The following is a 26,911-nucleotide window of genomic DNA, read 5'->3' on the forward strand; positions in this document are numbered from 1 at the left end:
GGATCTGATTCATGAAACTTGTACATAAGAGTAATCAAGTATCACTGAACATCCTGTTCGAGTTTCAGGTCACATGATCAAGGTCAAAGGTCATGTAAGGTCAATGAACTTTGGCCATGTTGCAGTTTTTTGTTGAATAACCATCATATCTCTGTAAGTTTATTGGTCTAGTTCATAAAAAGTGGACATAAGAGTAACCATGTATCACTGAACATCTTGTGCGAGTTAGAGTAGTATTCAAAGTCAGCGCTGCTGCTATATTGAACCGCGTGATGCAGGTGAGACGGCCAGAGGCATTCCACTTGTTAAATTTCTTATGTATATATTTGTTTGTCCTGCTTTTTTAATTATTTTTCCATGGAAAGCCTTGGCAACATTTTTCTAGTAATAAAAAGCCTAAATAATTCCTTTTAATCAGTAAATGTAAAAAAATGATGCATTTATGAATTCTGGCTTCATACAGAATTCGCATTGGATTAGTACAGGAAATAACATTTTCTAGCAGTTTTGGGTCTGATATACACTTACAAACGATTTGTAACTTTGAAACCAGGTATCCCCGCACTTACCACCCATATTTTTTTTTTTTTTTTTTATAAATGTGTAATGATTATTTATGTTTTGTTAGATATTGAAAATAGAAATTATTGAAGAAAAAACATGTTGTTGCAGTGACTGTTTTACCATGTGGAGCATTGTTGCCCAGTGGATTAGTCTTCGGACTTTGAAACAGAGGGTCGTGGGTTCGAATCCCAGCCATGGCGTAATTTACTTCTGCAAGAAACTGATCCACAATGTGCTGCACTCAACCCAGGTGAGGTAAATGGGTACCGGTAGGAAGCTGTGTTTGCTATGAACGCCTAGCTTAGCCGGGTAATATAGGAGTGCCTTGAGAACCTTACGAGGTGGATATGTGCGCAATATAAATACCCTATATTATATATTATATTACTACTCTATAGAATTACCACATTTCTTCCATGCCCCACTTCAGCTCACAACTATACAGCCTGTACAGCCGGGGAATTTGAGTGCAACGATCATCACTGCATCCCATCTCATTATCAATGCGATGGCTTCAAAGACTGTTCTAATAATGAGGACGAATACGATCACTTGGGACGTGTCAACTGTTCAAACTTTGATCACAGTGAGTATGATATATATGATGTTAAATGTTGATTTATCAATGTGATATTAATGGCTTTAATATACCATATTAAAAGTTGGACCCATGTATCAAGCCTTCCATTACCAATTCTCATGCTTCATCATACAAAAAACAATTGGTAATTCGGGAAAGCCGCTATGAAAACATACAAAGTGCCTCTGTAGCGTAAATCCTGCTAAAAGATGCGCCAGAGACTTTTGACAAGGTACCTACATGTAATAGATAATCTCCAGCATATATAATATTCCTGGTATATATCTGTTGGTCTGTGATACTGCAATAGACCAGTTCGGTATTACCTCTTGGGCAATTTTGGTCAAATGACCTTTCATTTTTACATTATGATAGGCAGATTTCAAAGCAAAATTTTATGTAAGCATGCCTTACAAAGCAGGATGCAGAAACTTTATAGACGAAAGCTTACATTAGGGCCAGTCACACCTATCTCGGTCGACCACCGCTAGACGCATTGTTTTCACTAATAGAGCACTAAAAGTAGGCCCACTGGTATCGATAAACTCACAGTCGAATTCCTAATAATCTAACAATAAAAGGCTTAGCAGAATCTAACAGTGGCGCTAATGTTGATACAAATCACTAACAGTGCCAAGGCACCAATAGTGATGATGTTAGTGAATAATTTCTCTCTTTAAAACCCTGTCTCCCTTTCTTATACCAAGTAATTTATAACATACCTCGACCGAATTAAAGGGGTATTCTGCGCCAACAATATATGAATAAATTGAGTAAAATTAGATGAGCGAATTGCTGAAAATTCATTATAATCTGATGAAAAATAACAAATTCTTGAATATTAAAAATTAACACTATTTTGCAACTGATATTACTGAGCAGCATGTGGCCATGAATATGCAATAAATAGAACGATAATGCCATATCCTCTAGCTCGGTCCCCTTTTTTTCTGATTTTATTGAAAATTTGAAATGAACTGTCTCGTGATTGTCTAAAATGTATGTATGTTGCCGAGTAACAAAATTATGATCTTTGAAGCAATATTCTGTGTGGACAAACTTTAAATAAACCTAATTTTGTATGATACAACAGACCCTCACTGCATATTCCTGGAGACAGGAATATAAATTTCACCGAAATGGGGCCTGATGCAAATTTTAAGAAACCATATTTTTTTTACTCATTTCCAATTTTTATCAATTTGTCAGTGTTTTGTTTGTCTCACTTTACTGTTCGAACCATATTATTTTCTTCAGCCTGGGGTATCCCTTTGGGATAAGGTATATAGCGGGGAATGTTGATTAGTGCCAAGATATATAATCCTTTTCAAAGATTTTTTCTTCCAAGATATATCATTTATATAGGTGTTTGAAGATATTTTTATTAATAGACTCTACATTACAAAGAAGAAAAATAGGTGATTGACAGCTATAATCACATCCCCCTTGATAAGAGAGGTGCGCAAAATAAGCTCAGAAAATAAGGATTATGTAATTACGGGTGGATTATCTCAGGGGTTGATACAGGATATTCCTGAAAGGGGGGCACATTTTTCTGAGAAAAAATTTGACAAGAAAACAAAAACGTTTTCAAACGAAAATGAAGGATATTTCGTCCCAGAAAAAATTTGACAAGCAAAAAAAAGGGTCCGTACTTTCAAAAGGGGGGTTGGCTCACTTTTGTTTCAACAGTATTTTTACATTACAAATTTTAATTTTGCTTCTCAAAAGAGGGAAGGGGGGGATTATCCATTCACAGTATTTGAAACTCCAGACATCAGCAAGAATCTGTATGGGCAACCTGAACACAAACCTCAGTGTAGAAGAACAATTTGTAGAGGTGTAATGGCTCAGTGGATAAGTCTCCAGACTTTGAACCACAAGGTCCGGGATTCAAATCCCACTGCAACCCTCGCATCCTTTAGCAAGGCGTTTATCTACATTTGCCACTCTTCACCCAGGTGTAGTAAATGGGTACCCGGTAGGAAGGAATTCCTGGAATGCTTGAGCACCATATCAAGGTAGCGATACTAAAGCTGGGAAATTGTATGCAGTGATTAGAAACATTTGTATTAAGCGATATGTAAATGTTGCATATTATTATTATTTTGCAGACATCTCTGTTTTTGTAAATCTTTATATTCATCCAATTTTTAGATTTTTAACCTGAAATGTATATTTTGATGTCACTGCTGGAGATGCTAATTTTCTCTGAAATGTCTTGAGCATTCAACCTGTATGCTTTATTAATCTTTTGCATTATTATTTTGTTATTCTTTCACTTCAGATGCCTGCGGAACATTTGGAACAGAATTTAGATGCCCATCGGGAGCCTGCATCCATTCCAATTACAGATGCAACGGTTATTTTGAATGTCCATATTCTACTGCCGATGAAACATCATGTCCGAGTGAGTCAAACGTCAATGTTCTCGCCGAAGAAGTTACAGCAAATTGACCCTCCATAGTTGTAATTCTCCCCCTCCCCCAGGCTTTCATTACCAATGTTCACACTCAATCTGACGCAAGACAATGGTAACACAGGAAAGCCCATGCTCATTAATGCGCAAAAGTCAAAGTTCTCGTCGAAGCGATTGCAGCAAATTGACCATCTGTAGTTGTAATACCCCCAAAGCAGCCTTTCATTACCGATGCTCACCCTTCATTTTACACAAAACAATGGTAACACAGGAAAGCCCATCATAATGGGCCTGTATCCACTCTAATTGTAGACGCAACGGGATATTGAATGTCCGTATGCTAGTGCCGATGAAACGTTATGTCCAAGTTAATCATTTATTGAGCATTACTTATTAATTTGCAAACGTCAATGTTCTTGGCTAAATTACAGCAAATTGACCTTTCATTGTTGGAATACTTCCAAAGGAGTGGAGGTTGCGCATACACCGAATGAATCATTTTATCTAAGTAGGCCAAATATTAATTTGGAAATAGTCATTAAATATGTGAACGTCACTGTTGTTTGCTTAATAATGAGAGCAACTTGACTGCTCGTCACTGGACTACACCCCTGCATGGGAGTGGAGATTGCGCATCCACTGAATGAAATGTCCAAGTAAGTCAAGTATTGCTGGGTACTACTCATAATGAAACAGATATCAATGTTGCTTGCTTGGCAAGTAGATCAACTTAACTGCTCCTTGCTTGAATACTCCCCTGGGAATGAAGATTGTGCATGCATGAACAAACCATTTTTGTCCAGTTAAAATAACAATAGGCATATTACTCTTTGTGATGATCTTAAATAAGGAAAGTGTTGGGGAATCTTCAGTGTAGATGGCAGGGAGTTCTATGTTCTTGGGAGCTACAGGTCAAAAGGCCTTGCTATCACCAATGAAAGATTAAATGATTATGGAATGTGTATGGTCTTGTTGCTTTGCAGCATGTGGGGAGACAAAGTTTCAATGCCCCCTCGAACAATGCATACATGGGACTAAGCGTTGTGACTTCTTTCTGGATTGCACCGAGGGCGTTGACGACGAACTCAATTGCGGAACACTCAACAATACAGGTAAGACTTAATTTGCAAGGTTCTCTTTGGAAATCTTTGTTTTGGTTGCTGTGGTCTAGTGGTTCTTACTCTTGTCTTTCAATCAGAGGGACATGGGTTCAAATATCCCAGCCACGGCGTGTTTGTCTTCAGCAAGAAATTTACCCACATCGTGCTGCACTTAACCCGGGTGAGGTAAATGGCTACCTGGTAGATGAATTTTTTGAATGCACTGAGCACTGGATGGCAGCTCAAGCTAAAACCGTGGTGATATTTTTGATGCACCTCGGAAAAGTCTTTGTCCATCTTTCCTTCTTTCTTTCTTCCATTATCTGTCCTACTTTGTTTCTTCCATTATCTTTCCTATCTTTCTCCTTTTCCCTTCTTTTCCTTCCTTCTATGTCCTATCTCTTGTCCTGTGTTATTTCTTGTATATGCAGTTTTGTTTGCCCCGCCATTGGCATTAAGTTTTATACTTTCTATACCAGAGGCCTGCGGTCCGTTGCAGAAAGAGTTATGTTTAATGGCAAGTCTCAAATGCACGCTGTTGATTGGTTGAAAATCAAGTTGCGCATGATTTTTAGAGTTGCGATTGATTGCAGCTCTTTCTGCAATGGGCCCCTGGGCTCTTAGTCTTTTCTTGCTATAGAAATGTGTAAGAGTTATTGTATAAGCATCTCCTAGTGATCATTATTTTATTGATGTGCATTTTCCATCTTTATCAAGCCTGTTTTTGCTGTGTTATGAGTTATTACTTTTTACGGCAAATGAAGATGAATGCCGCAGCAGATAGATTATTCTGTACAAATGCCTATTATTATTACTATTATTATTGTTATTTCCATTGTCCACAACTTGATGTTCTGTTGGTATATTAAACAGTAATCGGACTTCTTCCAGAAATCTAGGGTTATTGTTCTATATTCTATCAAATGGGTCCTCTTCTCATTAGGTGGTCTATCTACGACAGATCACCTATTGTTTTCGTCAGAATTTTCTTTATTTATTCTTGGCACCTATGTTTGTCGCCAACTTTTCTCGAAATTGGCTGAATCAATTTTGCTGATTTTTTCGTCATATATAGAATCTATCATAGAGACGGCAAAATAAGCTTTTCAAGGTCATATGGTCATGATGACGTCATCTACGCGCCATTTTGTAAAATTCTTCATTTGATCATATCTTCATTATCAATTATCAAAAACTAACAATAATTACATGACATTAACTTCATGTCAAGGGTCAACTGTCAATGTCATCAAAGGTCATGTAAAGGTCATGACGCGCACGTACGCGCGCGTCAAAGGTAAAAAAATCGTCCAAATGACCTATAAATTTTTTTGGGTACGTTTCAGGTCATTTTAGGCATTTCAAAAATTTGCGCGCGCGCACATATGCGCGCGCGTTTCCGCGCGTTACACCTTAACGCAACGCAGAAAAAACGTTTCTTTTAATATCTTTGCATTGAAAATAAAATTCCGAACAATTTGATACCTTGATCAACCTTCTACGACCATTAATATAGAAATTAACACCCGTTAAAGTTTGCAGCACGTGTGCGCGCGAGCTCTCACTATAGGCCATATATGGGCAAAAACATGCCTATTGCAAATTCACTGTAGCTCTTTAAATAGTCCGTTGACCCCCAACTTTTTTTTCATATATCGATAGAGTATTAGTTGTACATTTGATTTCATGTCACCATTTTCCCTCAATTTGATCATGACGTCATCAAAATGGCGCCTAAACTAAAAATTTCATTTTTTCAAAAATGACGTCATCAAATTTATGCAAATTTGGTTGTAACTTCTCGAATATAGATCGTTTTTCGCTCAGATTTTGATATGTTTTAGTTAAGAATGTACTCTTTCTCCTCAGTTGACATGAATTTTCGTTTTGAGAAATGCATCATTGCGTAAAACAGCAATGAAAAGAGGCATGTCATTTTTCCTCATTTTGCGTGTAATCTCTATGGGACATGACTTTTTCTCAAAACCAGATTCGACATTCCTCTATTTCGTGAGCCATATCTCCACTTTTTCTAGTCAGGTTTCCCTGAGCTTATAGTATGTTGTAGCTGACATTCTACGCTTTCGGAATGTGCCCTCCCTTTTTTGATCAGATGCCGGGATCATGCCCGTATTTCGCTTGCAAAATTGGAATTGTAATTCTCAAAATTGCTTACGTGTAATCTCTATGGGGAATATCGTAGCTCAATGGATAACGCATTTGACTTGCTTTCTCGAGGGCGGAGGTTCGAGTCCTGGGGTGAACAAGATGATTTTTTTTTTTCAATTTTTTTTTCTTTTTACCACCTCTTACATGATCCTTTATGATAATTAAAAGGTATAAAAGTTTAAATTTAGCAAGATAAAACAGATTATAATCTCTTTTTTCATATCACATGCATACATCAAAGAGACCATTTTCCGGACCCTTTTCACAGTGCTTTATCATCTACCGTCTTTCACAAGTATTCCATCCATAATGAGCATTCCGTTGTCATCATGAAGGTCATATTGACATGCATGAACATGGTAATAGTGATCATGATGCCGAGAATAAAGACAGACCACCTAATTCGTCCGCATGACGAATTAAATTCTAGTTGTTATTATTATTATCATTATTGTTGTTATTATTATTGTTGTTATCATTATTATTATTGTCATTATTATTATTGATATTATTATCATTATTATTATTATTGTTATTTTTATTATTATTATCAGTATTATCATTATGAAAAAATGTTATCACCTTTTTCCCTCCAAAAATAGAATGAAGTACTTATTCTGTAAAATAAAGCAATTCACTTTTCCCCATTCTATTTTATTTTCAGAATACATCTATCTGAATCAGAATGGCACAAATATTACATCAGTAAACTACCCGGGTGTGTACGAACCGAATGATTATTACGCGATAATAGTCCGCACCGATCCTAGCCGAGTGATCCGTGTGATTTTCTACGACGTCAATCTCGCCGTCAACACTTTCCTGGCCTTTGGGCGTGGGAGCGACACTCAGGACTTCAACAACCTCTTCCTGGCATACACCCATCAATCGACCATTCCCCCAGAATTCATTTCAAGCACCAATGAGATATATATCGAGTTTCACGCAAAGAACTACGTAGCTTTAGCCGGATATCTCTTAGGGTTAGAAGATGTAGACCCAACGGGTGAGTACTGATGCTGACAAGGTTCCGACTCTAGAGGGCAGTCTACCAAGAGTCAAATTGAATTGAATTGAATTGAAGTCATTCAAACCAGGCAAAAGGAGAGCAAAGTACAAACAAAAAAAATGGTTACATAATAAAGAACTGAAAAATTACAGGTTTTCCTATCTTTTCTTCCATATTTTCAAAAATTGACACTTGTACTTCTCCTTCCACCTTTTCCTACATCCGAACGTGAACTTTCTACCTTTGACGAAATCTTGCACCTTTAACCAACATTCAGACACACACGTTGATCCCTGACATTGTTCTGTCTTCTATGATCCAGATTTTACTCATCCACCCTGTTATGATGATGAGTTCCAGTGTCACCTCACTGGATTTTGCATTCCTCTTATTTGGGAGTGTGATAACTTCCCGGATTGTGGAGATGCCAGTGATGAATATTTCTGCCAAGCACCAGTCGGTAAAGCACCTTTCATTTGAATTATTTATTTTTGTTCTACATAATATAACATAAATATAACAAATATATTTTGAAAATAAATCAGGCATATATCATTGAACATAAAAATCAGTAGCAGAAGATGGCTTACCATTATAAGCAAAAAAATGCTTGAAAATGTGACAAACTGAAACATATATTAGTTTTGTCATATTATGAGCAGAATGGATTTTATCAAAGTATCAACTTTTATCAAAGTATCAAGGAAAGTCAAACAAACCAACACTTAATATTATAATAACAATGATGATGATGATGATGATTGTGGTGGTGGTGGTGGTAGTGGAAGTAATGATGATGGCTTAACTTTAAATACTTTAAATAGGGCTGATATCGTCCTAGGGAAAAAGGATAATTGTTTCGTTCCAGGCGACTTTTTGAGCTCGCGGGCTCAATATTGCTACGTTGTATTGCACTTTATATCGACCCTAAAGGAATTTCAGGGGCTCTGTATTAGATTGCCAGGACTCTTTAAAGCATTTCTGCAGATATATTTTCCTCCACCTTCCCCCCTTATTATTTCCTCAACATGAAATGCAGTAACAAAAAGACACCTGCCAACCAGTAGGTTTTTGGCATATTTAGTACGTTTTTGCAACCAAAATACGGCAGTACGTTTTTGTAAAAAAAAATAATGAATAATTTTTTTTTTTTGAATTTATTGAGAAAAACATCTCTATATGTCTCTATTTCACAAAAATGGTTATTAGGTCAATGTAATTTCAGGTAACTTGTTTTTTTTTCAATCATTTTGTTAAAACCAGGGGGAGATATACACACCTGTACACATGTTTAAATGTGTGTTTTTTTTCATCAGCAAGAGCAGTGCGCACTTGAGCTTGGATGCAGCTTGAGCGCCACAATGAGCAAGTGCGCCACGCATTTTATTATTAAATACACTTTTGGGGGGAAAAATCTTCTCTTTTTTTTAATCACAGGATACAGTTTTTCATTCCCAGAGGTTGGCAGGTCTGCTATATTTTATAGTATTTTAAGAATAAAAGCTGCTGCCATGAGATTTGACTTTTTCTGCAAATGGGTTAAAATGATTAGTCCGTAAAGATTTTTGCGGATATTTTCTTGTAGACAGTGTAGCAATTGTCTCAGCCATAGGTTAAAATTCTCATACTGTGAATTTCATTGTAAGGGTTTTAGATGGACAGTTTGAGTTATTATCTTGGGTATGTAATGCAATGGTTTGAAATGATGAATAAATTCAAAATCGTGAATTATGTCTTGAATAATTCAGATGGACAGTGTCAGGACCACCACTTCACATGCAATAACTCGAATTGCATCCGCGAGGATTGGCAGTGTGACGGCGTTGATGACTGTGATGATAATAGCGACGAAGCAGGCTGCCGTAAGTACTCTTTTCAATGCTTTCTTACCTATATGCTTTCTGACCCATACACCTGCCCCCCCCCTTCACTGTTCACAGTGGCTTCTTAACAGGTTCCCACTATGCTGATTCAGTTGGAATTTTGGTAGCTAAGTGAAGGTTGCAAGCCGTCTTGGAAGCGATATATCAAAAGTAATCTTGGACACAAATTCATAAGATGACCTTAGGACGTACCAGTTTCAATGCTTTGTGGCCTACATGCCCATTTATTGCTTTTGTGCGATAAGTCCTAATCGTGAAAATGTTTCGCCGTTACATAAAAATTTACAACTACCTAGACCATATCACCATGGAAACTTAGATTTTGATTGGGCTGCTGAGACCTGATACCATACACACTGTTACCTCAATGCCAAAGTTCTCATTATGATAATTCGTAGAAACAGTTGATGAAGCCGGCCCCTGAAGTGCACTTGTATCCCTCTTTTCGGCTTCAGTTTATATCCATAAATCACATCCACGCACAAACAACGTAGTGGTTGACACAATTGTAATATACATGTATCACTATATGAAATAAATGGTTCCTAAGACAAAGAAATTATACACAATTATGATTAAACCAGTTAAGAATGAAGGGGCCTACATTTAAGTCGAAGTAAAGCTTGTTACAGAGCTTCCAACTATTAGGCAAAAGTCAATGATTATTAGGATTATCATGTCATATTAAATAAGCCATTACCGGTATGCTTTTGACCTTAATCATTACATTTTTCTGGCAAATACATGTAAGGATGTGAACATCTGTGACTATACTACATTGGGCAGTGGTGAACTCGTCTGAAGGTGGTCAATAATGCTCACTATTCGCATGATCATGTAACTTTGTTTACATCGCTTTGAATGTTATCACATGCTTAAATTCCGACTCGATCTTGTGGTTTTTTCCTCTTGGATTTATCATGGATTCACGCAAGAGAGGTAGTGGTCTACCAGAGATGATTCTGAATTTGAGCTTTAGAAGATTCATTTATTTCTAAGAATCTGTTATTTATTTTACCTCTTTAAAGAAATTTATAGTATTGCATTGCACATATGAAATTATGAGTTTTATGTGTCAAAATTATTACTGTTGAGCTTCTGAATTACTATTTTTTACTTTTAAAGCTTGGCAGATATGTTGTTAGTATAGGCCCCCAAAGAAAATTGTCCATATCAGCATTCGCTATTAATTGTCATATCAAAGAAATGGTTTCGTTTCAGGAACTTTTTTTGAACAAGCTGGCAATCTGTCACCTTAACAAACATAATTATTACCAATGTTTATTTCTGAGATGTATGTATCAGATCTCTTATCTTTCATGCCATATTTACTTTGGCTGTGTCAATTTATTGATTGTGTACTAAGTCAGTTTGACTATATGTCTATGTATTATGAATTATATATAAATATACCATGTTTATTTACTGTTTATCTGAAAAAAAAATTGTAAATGTTTATACAGTGTAATTATGCTTTTTGAAAATAAAGAACACTGTGGAAGGGAAAAAAATAGATAAGAATTGTCATATCTCTCCCCCCCCCTCTTTTTTTCAATCTCTTGTAGCTTTTACTGGCTGTGGCGGTTCTTCAATTTTCTTTGAATGTTACAACAGCTCACAGTGCATCTTTTATACACAGGAATGCAACCATGTAGCAGACTGTGAATACGGCGAAGACGAGATCGATTGTCGTAAGAATCTTTTACTTTCCTCACAAAATATAATGTCATTTGACATGAAGGAATGAAACATTAATATTAAATTACAGTCCGACCTCTCTTATCCAGACACGTTGGGACCAGCAGCAATCCGGATAAGGGATTTATCCGGATCTGGGCGACCCAATATCAAATACACGCAGCTGTGTTGCCGGTTGCCTCCCCAGGCCAACGGCGGTAGCTACACTATTGTAGTGGGCGTACAGACAGTATTAGTATCATTGCAAATTATAGGCAGTGTTTTTACAGAAATGAAATCGATCAATGGCCAAAACTCTTGGATGATTTACCTGCTAAAATAACTGAGGTATACATCAAGCATACCTCGAAAGAAAGAGAATGACTCGATGAAACCAAGTTTTACAATTAGATCATCGCGGCTGGTATCGCAGCTTCACAATGTCAGCCATTGTTACTGTAGGCTCAAACATGATAGATGGTGCCGTCCGTATTGAGGCCTAACGTTAGCTAGTGAGACATGTTGTTTTTTCCCGCGAAGCAAAAAGAGAAACGTGATGAAATGTTTGCGCTGCACCCTGATTTACTGGAAATAATCATGCCTAAGATCTTTTGGTGATTTGGGTGAGATAATTTCATGAAAATAATTTTTTTGTAGGTTGACTATATTGGGAAATATATGTAATCAAAGTGAGATTACGTATAGGATTGAGTTTAGATTGAAATCTCATTTCCTCACGTACTAGATTAAATAAAATAAAATAAAAAATTTGTAATCTCGGCAAGTGTGTGTCCGGATAATAGAGAGATCCGGATAAGGGGAGGCCGGATAAGAGGGGTTGGACTGTAGTACAATTTTGATAAAAAAAACAAGCAAGCTAGGCAATATTGAAATTGCAAATTGGAGACTGCATGATACATGAGAATATGAAGGGAAAACTAATAAAAAAGGATGATTTCTGTAACAAATTTCCCACCAGCCAATGATGTTGAAGGATTTCAGTAGCTTATAACAGTTATTGCAAAATGTATGACTATAACAAGTTTTATGAAATGGGCGCTGTAGATGCAAGATTGTTTTGATATTTTTGCAATTTTTTTTACAGCAATTGCTGGAGATTGCGGAGATAACTTCTTTATGTGTTCTAACGAAGCCTGCATACCAAATTACTGGCGTTGTGATGGATTCAACGACTGTTTTGATAACGGTGATGAAATGGAATGCGGTACTGTAGGAACTATTGGTAGGTCATAGTGGTGATTTTTTACCGGGGACATTTCATAAAGTTGTTTACTTTAAGAACGACTGGTCAACTTTTCTTCCACAATAAACCATGATCGTCAATGAATATACATGTACGATTGCCCACAAGAAAGGATTTACCAGCCGTTCTTAAAGGACAAGTCCATCCCAACAAAAAGTGGATTTGAATAAAAAGAGAAAAATCCAACAAGCATAACACTGAAAATTTCATCAAAATCGGATGTAAAGTTATGACATTTTAAAGTTTTGCTTAATTTCACAAAACAGTTATGTGCACAGTGAGATTACGGCTTAATACATGTGTGACTATGTGCATGTTTCATGCATCTGCACCTGTCTAGACTACGCATAAGTAATAAAGCTTTAACTTAATTAAACATTTGATGTCTTAAAAGTTAGTAATAATACCAGGAGTACCAAGATTTTGTGAATCGTAATTTTAGACTCGTCAGGATGATATTCCCGACTACACTCTTATGGAGTTTGAGCCACTGCAGTGCCACCTCATTCATGAAGAACAAATTGCATTGAAAAATTTGTTCAAAATTAATTTTCCTACAAAATGAAAGTAGAATACTATGAGGATATGATAGATTTCATTGGTTAATTGACTCTGCTTTTTGAGAGCGGTGTTGGCTCAGTCGGTAATGCATCTGCCCGTTGAACCAAAGATCGTGGGTTCGAGTCCACCCCGGGCGGATGTCTGAAGCCAGTGCGTTGTGTGTTAACGTCTCTCCCATGTTTCATAGATGTAGACAATGTTACTATGGAAGACACTCCGTCCCTCGGATAGGACGCTAAATGGAGGCCCCGTGTAGAGGAGAGTCACCACCTTTGCACGTTAAGAATCCACTGCACTATTAGTATAAGAGTAGGGGGAAACCCCGGTGCAGTGGTCAACCTGCACTCCCCCAATCAGTTATATCGGGAGGAGAGACCTGCGGGTCGTAGTGATTCAGTTCGCTTTTCGCCTCCCAGGCACAGGTGATGCCACACAAATAATAATAATAATTTAATATATTTACAGAAAGCATCACCATTGGTTTGGGCGAGACTGCAAACTTCACTTCCCCAGACTATCCGGACCGCTACGATCCACATTGCTACATCGGCTGGGAAGTCACTGTTCCGGACGGATATTGGGTGCGTTTCCAGTTCTACTCCATCCAGCTGGTATTGCAATCGTTCCTGTCGATTGGAACAGGCCTCGACCACAGCGACCATGACACGATCGTAGCTGAATTCCAGCACAACCACGAGCCGAGACAGTACGTCGTCCAAAGCAACGAGGCTTGGCTTGAATTCCACTGTGGACCGCACGCAGGTGGAGAAGGGCTCCTGGTTCATGCTTCAGCCATTGATCCAGACAGTGAGTGCACATAACCTTTCGTGAAGTCAAAAATTATTAACTTATTTTGCTCATTAAATTGGCAACATTCATTAATATTTCATTCATTTTTATATATTTTTTTATATAGTATGGATATAACAAGAGTCAAAATTATACAAGATATATTTCAGGCTTTGGGAAAGTGTAGGGGGGAATTTTTTATCCAAGGTTGGTCTGGCAAATTCTGTTTTTTCCCTCTAGTCGTTACGTGCACATTTTCCAGAAAAACATATAATTGTTGCGACATACGATATCGGTATCCGATATACCTACACACTTACAACTTGCAACCATGGCCGCTTGACCTACATGATTAAAGTCACCATGTACATACACTCTATAACAAGTGTCTCCAGTCTCATCTGTCAGCCTTCACCATAGCCATGTACATGATATTGATTTATTGTGGCAGCAGTGGGATAGCATTAATTATATGACACCTATATAGATCCTTGTCATTTGATTGGTTGTTTGATATCGATCATTCAGCCCATTTTACAATGACGTCATTAACCATGCAATTTTGGATCCATTCACCAAGCATTATATGTCACCTAGATAGATCCTTGTCATTTGATTGGTTGTTTGATATCGATCATTCAGCCCATTTTACAATGACGTCATCAACCGTGCAATTTTGGATCCATTCACCAAGCATTATATGTCACCTAGATAGATCCTTATCATTTGATTGGTTGTTTGATATCGATCATTCAGCCCATTTTACAGTGACGTCATCAACCGTGCAATTTTAAATCCATACAAGTTTTCAATTGCAAGCGTGCACCGAGACAGCGCAGCAGACACCACACCACCACTCGTGTTTGAAGTGTGCATGTTGTATGTACGTGATAATCAGCAGACCGAGCTCCCACTGCATGGCCATATTTTGCATCAAAATTCTAAAATTTCATATGAAAAGAACAAAGAAAGTTTGAGAAAAATCGGACAAATAATGAGAAAGTTATGAGCATTTGAATATTGCAATCACTTATGCAATGGAGATCCTCCCATTGGCAATGCGACAAGGATGTGTGATGTCACATATGAACAACTTTCCCTTTGATGGACTATAAAATACCCTCAAAATGTCTCTTTCTGCTTTTTCTTATGGTGATACAAACTCTTTATCAATGATGTAATCTTTAAAAATCTGTATTACATGCCCTCCTATAGAAAGAACACATGATCTACTGATAGATGTGATAAAAGAGGCAATTTAAGTGAAATATATACTAAAGTAATGGGGAGAGTTGTACACAAGTGACGTCATACATAGTGCCGCATTGCCAATTCGAGGATCTCCATAGCATTAGTGATTGCAATATTGAAATGCTCATAACTTTCTTATTATTTGTCCGAATTTTCTCAAACTTTTGTTGATCTGTTTCTTTGATTTTTCTGTTTTCACACACGCTGTCTTGTTCCAAAGGTTTCATTCTCCTTTAATGATAAATTAGTACAATTTTGATTTTAAAAAAGCAAGCAAGCTAGGCAATATTGAAATGGCAAATTGGAGACTTTGTGATACAAGTAGGTGAGAATATGAAGGGAAAAACTGAATCCATTGTTAGGTGTCATAGAAACCAAATAATGAATGTTCTCTCTATTCGTGCAATGGTCTTACATGTAATACTTCATTCGGTGAAAGATGAAATGAATGATCCATTCAACTCGGCTATGCCTTGTTGAATGGATCATTTCATCTTTCACCTCATTAAGTATTCTGTCCATTGCACTTATGAACATTCATTATTAGCATATCATACAAATAATCTCTATGTGAATTGATATATGAATTCTTAATTGATAGCTACATGTAGTACATTTAAATGAATTTTATGTTGTCAAATTATTTGATACTATGGGGAAGGTTGTTGCTCAGTACGGAGCCATTTTTTTCATTCACGATGTGCTGCACTCAACCCAGGTGAGGTAAATGGGTACCGGTAGGAAGTAATTCCTTAAAAAGCTGTGTGCGCTATGAACGCCTAGCTTAGCCGGGTAATATAGGAGCGCCTTGAGCACCTAATAAGGTGGATATGTGCGCAATATAAATATCCCATATTATTATTATTATTATTTTTAAAAAGCGATCAACAGATGTCTTGCACTTACACTTACTTCACAGCTGGCAAAAAATTATATTCATTTTCGGGGGGTACTTTTTACAATCTCCTGCCTGAATCAGCTTTACCATGACGGAACGAGGATTTTCCAAGGCTCTGCTGAGCATTTCAGGGACACAACACCCTGTGCCCTTGTGGAATTTTTTCCTGCTTCATTGTTTTGGCAATAAAGATTGAGACAGAGCGAATATTTCCCAATGAAATTGCCAAGGCAAGCAGGAGCATTTGCATATACACTTCAAAACATAAGTAAAGATTTTGAAATAGATTGCGAGCCTTTATCGGACGGTAGCCATTGGACACTACGTAGCATCTATGTCACATGTTGAGTAACACATTTTCTAATCTTATTTCACCGACAGATTACGTACATCCAAATTGCTCTGGCGATGAATTCCAATGTGAGGATGGGAATTGCATCGAGACCTTTGACCTTTGTAATGGAAGAAATGATTGCTTGGGAGGAGAGGATGAAGACCAAAATTGTGAGAATTTCAACCCAAGTAAGATGATGTCATTATTTAGCCACCGCCCCCGCTTTTTTTTTCTTAGACATTTACTTCCCTGCATCACCAGCAAAACTAGAAATAATCATGCATTTATGATATTTGTTTGAAAACACAATTTACATTGACTTTGTAGACGAAATCACGTTGTTGAGCAATTTTTGGTCTGACATGCACTTACACAACGTTGAGTAATTTTCGGAACCGCGTACCCGGGTGATGCAAAATTGGTCTCAAAAGTTGCGCAAGACTTGAAAGTAAAAAGTCAGCAAGTAGCACAGTCGAAAAATTTTGCACAGCGAAAATATTGCGCGACTTGTTGAGGGGGGCCTAGATAGGATAGAGCAACATCCATATGGCACTGCTCAGTGGTTGTTGCTGGTCTACAAATTTCCTTGAATTAATTATCAGTTAGTTTCTATTTTCCAATAATAAAATATGAATATTCTATTATGATTATCACTATTATTATTGCTGATTTCTCACATATTCTGCTTCTGATTCGATATATAAAGTGTGCTATTTTCTAAAACCTACAACATAGCTGGAGACACTGCCTGCGAGTGTGGGGAGGATCAGACGATGCAACACCTTTTGGTCCGCCCCCTCCTACCAGAGTCGTGCACTGCCAAACTGAGATCTGGAGGGGGTGTTTCACAAAGATTTAAGTATGAGTATGCGTTAAGAGTCCCACTTAAATGCCTAATTGCGCACATCATAAAAGGCAAACCCGCATTGGTCATATCTTGCCTAGAGGACGCGCGCTACTGCATATTAATCAATAAGATTGCGTGTGGCCTATCATGTACACCGGCATTTTAGTGCATCTCTAAGTCATACCTAATTCTTAGTGAAGCACCCTCAGGACATGACGAAAAACTGCCATTTGAGATCACTATACCCTGGTTTCCCTTCTCATCAATTCTCTTCTCCAAATACGACAAACCCTAACATGCCCCAAGCAAGCAATTTAAGTTTCAAAACACCTGTTTCTTGACGTTGGTCCGAAGATAACGCAAGAGCCCGGCATATACAGTCACAGTAGGGGGCCACACACGACGGGATGCATGCGCAGCGCTGAGCTCGGTTTCTGCAAAACATGCCGTCATTTTTATTCGCTTACTTTCCTTATTTCGAGGTCGATTTTCTTCGTTCGAAATTGAAAATGGACTAGTATTGGATGTCTGAATGTAATATGCCTTTGAAAACGTGATTAATATCGAATACAATAATTTCATTCCGAAGATCCTTCTACAGGCAGACAAGTCTTACGTAATAGCACAGCTGTTGTTTATCATTTCGTCCTTGGCTCAACGCTCGTTTGGCTGGCCCGTGGTGGTGAAATTGAGACAAGGGGATTACCTGGCCAAGATGGGTTTATCGGGGTTGGAAATGTTGTTTGAGAGTTTCCAAACGAAAAACGGGGTATCCGACAGCAGTTTGCAGTCCGAAGTGCGGTCGAGAATCAAACGGGAAATTTTCGTAATGAGTAGATCTTTTATCCTCTAAAGCAAGGTTTCCACTTTGGCGAGTTGGAGTTGCGAGTCATATGCGAGCTGCGCGAGCTCTAACTCGCGTTAGCTCGCACAAGCTCGAGTGAAATTTACATTTTTTTCCTGGAATTTGCTTCAGTGACAAAAGACTCAACATCGAGTTCACTACGCTCGCTGTACGAGTGAACCGAGCGCGAAACGAGTCAGGCCGAGCTTAGTATGAGTTGCGGTGACCTTTATACGACTTAAAGCGAGCTATGAACGAGTTATCAAGATTTTGTTACGAGTGATAAGAGTTTTATACGACCAAGGGACGAGATTTGCACATTTTTGGCACTCAAAGATCGATGCCGGCGGCGGTGGCGTCAACACCAAATCTTAACCGAAGGTTAAGTTTTTGAAATTAAATGGCATCATAACTTAGAAAGTATATGAACCTAGTTCATAAAACTTGACCACAAGGTTTATCAAGCATTACTAAACATCCTTCTTGAGTTTCAGGTCACAAGACCAAGGTCAGAGGTCATTTGTGGTCAATGAACTTAGACCATGTTTAGGGAATCAACATCAAAATCTTAACCTACGGTTCAGTTTTTGAAATGTCATCATAACTTAGAAAATATTTGAACCTAGTTCATGAAACGTGGACATAAGGTTATTAAAGAATATAAACATCCTGCTTGAGTTTCAAGTCACATGACTAAGGTCAAAGGTCAATTAGGGTCAATGGACTTTGGCTAATTGGGGTATTTGTTAAATTAACATTATAACTTTGAAAGTTTATGAATCTGATTCATGAAACTTGAACATAAGAGTAATCAGGTATCACTAAACATCCTGTGCGAATTTCAGGTCACATGTCCAAGGTTAAAGGTCAATGAACTTTAGTGATGTTCGGGTGATCTGTTGAATTACCATCATAACTTAGAAAGTTTATAGATCTGATTCATAAAACTTGGATATAAGAGTAATCAAGTATTACTGAACATCCTGTGAGAGTTTCAGGTCACACGACGAAGGTCAAAGGTCATTTAAGGTCAACGAACTTTGGCCATGTTGGGGGTATTTGTGGAATTACCATCATAACTTTGAAAGCTTATGGATATGATTCATCAACTTGGATATTAGAGTAGTCAAGTATCACCGAACATCTCATGCCAGTTTCAAGTCACATGACCAAAGTCAAAGGTCATTTAAGGTTATTGAACTTTGGCCATTTTGGAGATTAATACTATATTGCTGTCATAACTTTCAAAGTTTAGATACAGTTTATAAAATGTGGATATAGGGTAATCAAGTATCACTGACAACTGAAGTCTTAGGTCTCATGATCAAGGTCAAATATCATTTTATTGTCAATGAACGTAGTATTGTATCATTGTATGAATGGTGTTTTTGTGAATAATTATTTTATAGTAGTTTTCAAAGTCAGCACTGCTACTGTATTGGATAGCGTGATGCAGGTTAGACTGCCAGAGGCGCTCCACTTGGACCTTGTCTAGTTTGATGTCTTGTTCTTTTACCTTGGCTCTGCTCGTCATTGAACTTTTCTTCCGTTTCAATTGTCTCTTCCTGCACTTCTTCTACCCTTGTTTGAATGTCATCTTCTTTCGCTGTTTCCCTACCTGAATGGCCACAACTCTTGGATCTTTTGGATCGAGGCATATTTCTCTCCTTATTTGTTTAAAGTTGTAATAATGCAGTGGCAACAGCCTTTTTAAAAGTAAGTGTACATTGCGTGGGTCAGTTAAAATGTTCACTTTAAAATAAACTCCCTCCTCGGTTTTAATAAATATCAATTGTTATTAATATCAATGATTAGATCATCTAATTTTCTTTAAAATGATACCCTACATGATATGATTATGGTTCACATGGAGGTGCAGTGCCTTGAAATGTGGGGCAAGGTCAAAATTCAAAATTTGCAAAATGACATAATATTGAAAGTCACTGTTCTTTTCATCCATGATGATGAGTGAGATTCTCAGCAATTGTTTTCATGCACCTTAACATCAACATTCAAATGGAATCAAACATACCTCTGCACAAGCAAACACACAACAAACAAACATAAACCACAAGAAAACATTATGAAATGAAAAAGCAGGGCCAATGGATTTTCATCTGTATTGACACAGACAAAAGAATCATGTTCTGTATGATTATTTCTGCTCGTTTTGCAGCTTTTTACTTCAGACCTCATCCAACACTTTTCAATTTTGCTCTTTTTGTGATGGCATGATCATAACAAGCATGGTATCATTTTAAAGGGAATCAAATGACCTTTTAAATGATGTCAAATATGCAATGTGTAAATTTTGGAGTTGGGAGAAATTAATGGCCAAACTCAGATTTCCAAACTTTTTTTGAGGGGTTTATATGTGGGAAAATATAGATCACTGGACATTTATCATTCAGCTGGCATGCCTCTGAGCCCTTGCCACGCACTCGGAATAAACTCATACGAAACTCGCTGTAACTCGGGGTGCTCGATCTAAAGTCGCGCTAATCTCGTGGGCACCTCCACTTGACTCGTAAAACGATCGCAATGCTCGTATCTCGCTCTTGAAAACTCGGAACGCACTCGCGTATACACAGATGTGGCGAATTATTGTGAGTTTATCTCGAGCTTCTTACGAGTTATTACGAGTACTGCGAGTATACAACGAGTTTAGGTGAGTTCAGCACGAGTTACAGCGAGTTAGCAAAATTTTTGAACATGTTCAAAAATTTTGAAACTGCTCACGACTTCAAGGAGAGTTGTCCCGAGCTTGAACGAGCTCCGCCGAGCCATGCCGAGTTGTCGCGAGTTTCATGGTGAGCTTTATGCGAGTTATCGCGAGTGCCTCATTTTGACATCTCGCTATAACTCGCTATAAATCGCCATAACTCGCGATGTTAACTCGCCAAAGTGGAAACCTTGCTTAAGGAGAGGATTTTCTAAAACCTAAGATTTTTATTCTCTTGTGATTATAATGTTTATGAATTTAATTCGCCTTTTTTTTAGCTCATCTGGCCCAAAGGGCAAGATGAGCTTATGCCGTGGCGTCCGTCGTCTGTCGTCCGTCCTCAATTTTAAAAAATGCTACTTCTTCGCCATTTCAAGTACGATTTCAATTCTGTTTGTTTTATATGATAGCACTAGGTGGGGGATTCAAAACTTCTGCACAGAATTTTGAAATACATTAAATATGCTAATTTATGTGCATTTTTAAAAAATTCACAAAAAATGCTTCTTCTTCTTTATTTGTTTACCGATTTTGAATTTTTTGCTTCCATGTAGTAGAGCTTCATGAGGTTTACCAAACTTCTACACAGAATTTTTGACATTTTGACCAGAACAATTTTTAAGCTAATTTATGCGAAATTAATTATGCAAATTTTTGAAATTTCACATAAAATGCTTCTTTATTTGTTGACCGATTTTGATTTTTTTTCTTCCATCTGGTAGAGCTTCATGAGGTTCCCCAAACTTCTACACAGAATTTTGAAATTTCCACTTGAACAATTTTTATGCAAATTTATACGAAATTAATTTAATCATTTTTTTTTTAAAATTCACATAAAATGCTTTTTCTTCTTTAATTGTTCACCGATTTTGAATTTTTTTCTTCCATCTGGTAGAACTTCAAGAGGTTCACCATATTTTTACACAGAATTTTGAAATTTTCAGTAGAAAATTATTTATGCCAATTTATGCGTAATTTATTCAGAAATTACAGAAAATGCCTCTTCTGTATTTGTTAACCGATTTTTTTTTTCTTCCATCCGGTAGAGCTGCATGAGGTTCACCAAACTTATACACAAAATTTTGAAGTATTTAGTAGAAATTTGTTTATGCTAATTTATGCAAAATTTATTCATAAATCACAAAAAAATGTTTTTTCTTCTTCATTTGTTGATCAATTTCAATTTTGTTTGCTTCATAGGATAGCTTGAGGTGGTGATACAAAATTTCAACACAGAATTTTGAAATTCATTAAATATGCTAATGTATTCATATATTTTCAAAACTCCCCCAAAATTACTTATTCATTTGTTAATTTATTTTGATTATTTTTTGTTCCATCTGAGAGCTACATGAGGTTTACCAAGGTTCTACACAGGGTTAAGAAATTTTGACTAGAAAGTTATTTTTTGCTTACTTTATATCAAATTTATTCATAGATCACAAAAAATGCTTCTTTGTCATTTCTTCATCAATTTCAATTCTATATCCTCAATTTATGTCACCAATTTAATTCACTACAGTGTCAACTGGGCTGAAATTAAAATTGGGTTAAATTTCGTTGCAAGATGCCGAATGAGCTCCACATCATTGATGTGCTAGTTTACAATTTCATTTCTCAATTTTGCTTCTTCTTTTTTACCGTGTAGATGGTTGTGATGTAGCAGGAAATGAAGTTGTATGCCATTTCTTTTCCTCCGTCTACTGTGTGCATAATACATGGAGATGCAATGGACGGTCAGATTGCATTTTAAATGAGGACGAGCATGGCTGTGGTTAGTATGCCCTTTATTAGATTCTATGTGTCTAGGAAGTTTATCCTGATTTAGGAAATAGGTTCTTTTGAAACCTCCTTCGATCAATATCTATTCATCAAATTGACAGCATTATGATAAAAAAATCAATTCAGGTGGAGGTGCCATGGCAGAGAGGTCTAAGGCACCTGGCTATACGTGGAAAGTCAAGGGTTCAATCCCCAGCCGCAGTGCCTATGCCCATGAGCAAGGCATTTAATCGACAATGCTTTTTTTATCCTGCATTCAAATACATGGAAATGCTATATGCATTAATGGTATAACTAGGTGTGCACTTGGTAAAAAGAATCATTTGAATTGCCAGTTTAAATATTTAAGTCATCATTTTACTTGGTACTACTTTGTTGTTTAGCATTTCTTAAAAGATATGTTGAAAAGTGCAAGAAGATTTTGCTCATTATTAAGCCAATAATCCCTGGTTGTGACGGTGATGGTTAAGCTTTTACTTACAAGACAAGATTGATGTAGTTACCTTTCTTTAGCTTCACTTTGGAGAAGTAGCATGTACATACAGCTTGCCAAGGGGAATGATAGTTTGTCTTTTTACCTCAAATCAAGAGGTGATTAATTGGTTTATTTTCCACATCTAGAAATATTTATCCTCAAAGGAAGAAAAAATATTTATAATATTCGACAAGAAAGAATTGGTGTAAAAATCAAGGTCCTTTTTTCAAATAAAAATGGCAATTGAGTCAGTGCTGAGTGCTGGTCAATATTATTGTACATGCTTTATACTGTGAACCGTTGTATCCCTACAAATATGCAGTGAATGTATGATTACTATCTCCTTGTTACAAGTGTCATATTTTTTACTATCTACCTGGAGTGCTATGATATAGTCAATATGAATGGATGAGCAATTGTTTACCTGCAAGTAAGCAGTCAACAGTATATCTCCTTTCTTAACGTTCAATATATGAATGCTACCTCCTTGTTTTTTTAATGTTAAAGGGGAATGAAACCTTAGGAACAAATAGGCTTGTGTAGAAACAGAAAAATCAAAGAATAAGAATAAAGAAAGTTTGTGAAAAATCGGACAAATAGTGAGAAAGTTATGAGCATTTGAATATTGCAATCACTAATGCTATGGAGATCCTCACATTGGCAATGCGACAAGGATGTGTGATGTCACTGATGAACAACTTTCCTTTTGGTGGACTATAACATACCCTCAAAATGTCTCTTTTTGCTTTTTGTTATGATGATACAAACTCTTTATCCATGATGTATTCTTAAAAAATATGTATTACATGCCCTCATGTAGACAGAACACATGATTTATGGATAGATGTGATAAAAGAGGCAATTCTAGTGAAATATATACTAAAGTAATGGGGAGAGTTGTTCACAAGTGACATCACACATCTTTGTCGCATTGCCAATTCGCTATCTCAATAGCATTAGTGTTCACAATATTCAAATGCTCATAACTTTCTCATTATTTGTCAGATTTTTCTCAAACTTTCGTTGATCTGTTTCTTTGATTTTTCTGTTTTCACACAAGCAATGTTCTTCCAAAGGTTTACTTCTCCTTTAAGCAGTCAATATTTGAGTACAACCTCCTTATTAAGCAAGTGTTATATTATTTACTATTTCCCTAGAGTGTGATGCTGGTCAATATGACTGCGGAGACCATTGTATCCCTGCTACTTACTACTGTGATGGGTATCCCGACTGTACTGATAATTCTGATGAGGATTCCTGTGCCAATATAAACAATACAGGTAAGTCATGCATTCCTACCATTTACCCGTATTCTGAAATGTGGGTTTACAATTATTTTCCAATAGGACAATAATTGAAAATTTTCCTGAATGTAATATAGTGTTAAATCCTTAACGAGAGAGAATAAACAAGTTTTCAGTTCGGACTTGAATATTTTAGCTGATGAAAGTTGGCATAATTTGACAGGTAATAATGATAATAATAGGCATTTATATTGCGCCATCTAAATCTATCTAGACGTGTTCTATTTCGAGACGCGCTGTTATTATGATTACCCGGCTTTAGCTTGAGCTGCCTTTCAGTGCTTCGTGCATTCAAGGAATTAATCCTGCCGGGTACCCATTCACCTCACCTGGGTTGAGTGCAGCACAACGTGGATAAATTTCTTGCTGAAGGATATATATGTAGTTGATTCCAAAGCTTTGGTCTTTAACTGTAAAAATGCATGATCCATCCATCTTGTTTTTTGTGCTGTGTGTATGGAGCAGTAGAGCACTGGATGATGAGCAGGGATATTTTGTAAGGTGATGTATTGAGATAAAGCTGCCCAAATATGTGGGAGGGAGTATGCTATTTAGTATTGACCTGATTTAGACGAGGGCAATATGGGTCTTTTAAGGGCAACATATTTGATGTTCCCCGAAAGAAAAGCTAGTCAATATTTTATCATCCAAATCAGATATCTAGAGCAAAAATCATGATAATGGTGATATTTCTTTTAAAAACAGAGTTCTATCGTGTCATGTTGATATCACGGTTGGTGCGTGGATCAATATGAATCTCTTTATACGCATCCTCAAATGCTCGGATGTGAGACCAGGGCAAATACAAAGGTATATATTTTGAATTGTCTCTGCATGCAAAGTAAATTCACGCACTGAGATCTAGGAAAATGCAAACAATATACCTATCCCTCCCCGATATTCAGAAAATGTAGGGCAAAACGGTTTCAGTAAATGACCAGGGCTCCGTAACACAAAGATTAGCGATCAATCGCTAAATGAACTGACCAATCACTATCAATGTTACACGTGCATTAGGTTTAAAATACTGACCAGGGACCAATCAATGCGGTTCTTTCGTATTTGCAATTCATCGCAAACCTTTGTGTTACGGAGCCCTGCTCAGATGTCTGATAAGGGCAATAATGAATGTTTTCTAATAAATTCAAAGTTAAATCCGTTAACCTCATTCTTTTCAGTGAGTTATACCTTGACCAATGATCCCATCATCATCACATCTCCCAACTATCCTGGAGACTACCCCCCAAATGATGTCACAGTGACGCTTGTCACCGCACCAGAAGGAACGGCGGTGTTAGCGCAGATATTAGATTTCAATATCAGCTTCTCGACATTTCTCCTCTTCACGAACGATCACGAGGTCAATCCGGTAACCAGCGATTTCATCACATCACTTGGTTACACGTATGGAAGGGACTTGACAGATGCTGAGTCGGAGATTATATCGAATAGCAATACAATGGCCATTACTCTCTATACAGGATATTACGGCCAAGCCCATGGCTTCCAGATTCAACTTTCAGCGGTAGAAGGTAATTAACCCTTGTATTGCAAAAGGCCATTATCGGGGGCTGGGAGAGAGAGGTCTAAAGGCCTCGAGCATGGCAGAAAATACTATGTTTATTTTTATTTTTTCTATTTATTCATGTAATATGCTTAGATAATTGTCTATATAAATTAGAAGAAAATAATTTGCAAATGTCAAAGTTATAAACAAAAATCTACTTTAATCAAATAATTTATTTCTTTATAGCGCCCTCTATTGTTTATTGTATATTACAAAGTAAAAAAAAACAACCATTTTTTTATAGTATAAAAAGAAAGTAAATTTTTCACTCTTCATTTTGATAAATTAATTCTTTTCTAGAACATAATTTTTCTGGATTTGTTTGTGATATAAAGGGGTTAAAAAAATTGTAAATCCAGTTAATACCCCTAGCAGCTAGGCTATGAAACATACATAGATTGTCAGTGTTTTATGGGCTAGCTAGTATTTTTCATTGCATTTGCAATGTAAAGTGTGTTATGAGAACGTAATTGTCATATTAGATTTTTTATGCTTGTATTTAATATTTCTTATATGCCTTTACATGTATGTACACTGACCTTTGTGAGATCTATAACAGAAAAAATTGAAATGAAATTTATCCCATCTTTTTTTCTGCTTAATACTCTCCAGCGCCAACATGTGCCAGTGATGAGTTTACATGCGATGACGGCGACTGCATCCCTGACTTCTGGGAGTGCGACGGATTTCCTGATTGTTTTGATTTTTCGGATGAAATCAGTTGCCCATAGCTGATGGTATGATGATACAACTGGTGGGTGTTTCATGAAAGTTGTCAGTGCTGACTATTTCAGTGAAATCCTTACTTTTGATTGGCTGAGAGACACTGATCTCTGACTGTTATACTATGGTGTTTCTATAGTAAATGTCGG

General features: G+C 37.0%; 1 protein-coding gene across 1 annotated transcript in view; it reads left to right on the top strand.

The window, feature by feature from the left end:
* LOC121419519 overlaps nucleotides 1-26,911 on the top strand; it is a 147,499-nt gene that overhangs the window by 118,225 nt on the left and 2,363 nt on the right. Inside the window, exons 49-62 of the mRNA XM_041613974.1 lie at nucleotides 995-1,150; nucleotides 3,432-3,554; nucleotides 4,547-4,675; nucleotides 7,497-7,838; nucleotides 8,164-8,301; nucleotides 9,590-9,703; nucleotides 11,290-11,415; nucleotides 12,507-12,644; nucleotides 13,692-14,033; nucleotides 16,546-16,686; nucleotides 22,560-22,685; nucleotides 24,326-24,520; nucleotides 25,651-26,004; nucleotides 26,652-26,776. Coding sequence (XP_041469908.1) covers nucleotides 995-1,150; nucleotides 3,432-3,554; nucleotides 4,547-4,675; nucleotides 7,497-7,838; nucleotides 8,164-8,301; nucleotides 9,590-9,703; nucleotides 11,290-11,415; nucleotides 12,507-12,644; nucleotides 13,692-14,033; nucleotides 16,546-16,686; nucleotides 22,560-22,685; nucleotides 24,326-24,520; nucleotides 25,651-26,004; nucleotides 26,652-26,770 — 2,543 coding nt within the window. The 3' untranslated portion in view covers nucleotides 26,771-26,776. The remainder of the gene's footprint in view (nucleotides 1-994; nucleotides 1,151-3,431; nucleotides 3,555-4,546; nucleotides 4,676-7,496; nucleotides 7,839-8,163; nucleotides 8,302-9,589; nucleotides 9,704-11,289; nucleotides 11,416-12,506; nucleotides 12,645-13,691; nucleotides 14,034-16,545; nucleotides 16,687-22,559; nucleotides 22,686-24,325; nucleotides 24,521-25,650; nucleotides 26,005-26,651; nucleotides 26,777-26,911) is intronic.

The sequence above is a fragment of the Lytechinus variegatus genome, chromosome 8 (genome assembly GCF_018143015.1).
Source record: "Lytechinus variegatus isolate NC3 chromosome 8, Lvar_3.0, whole genome shotgun sequence".
In the NCBI taxonomy this organism is placed as follows: Eukaryota; Metazoa; Echinodermata; class Echinoidea; order Temnopleuroida; family Toxopneustidae; genus Lytechinus; species Lytechinus variegatus.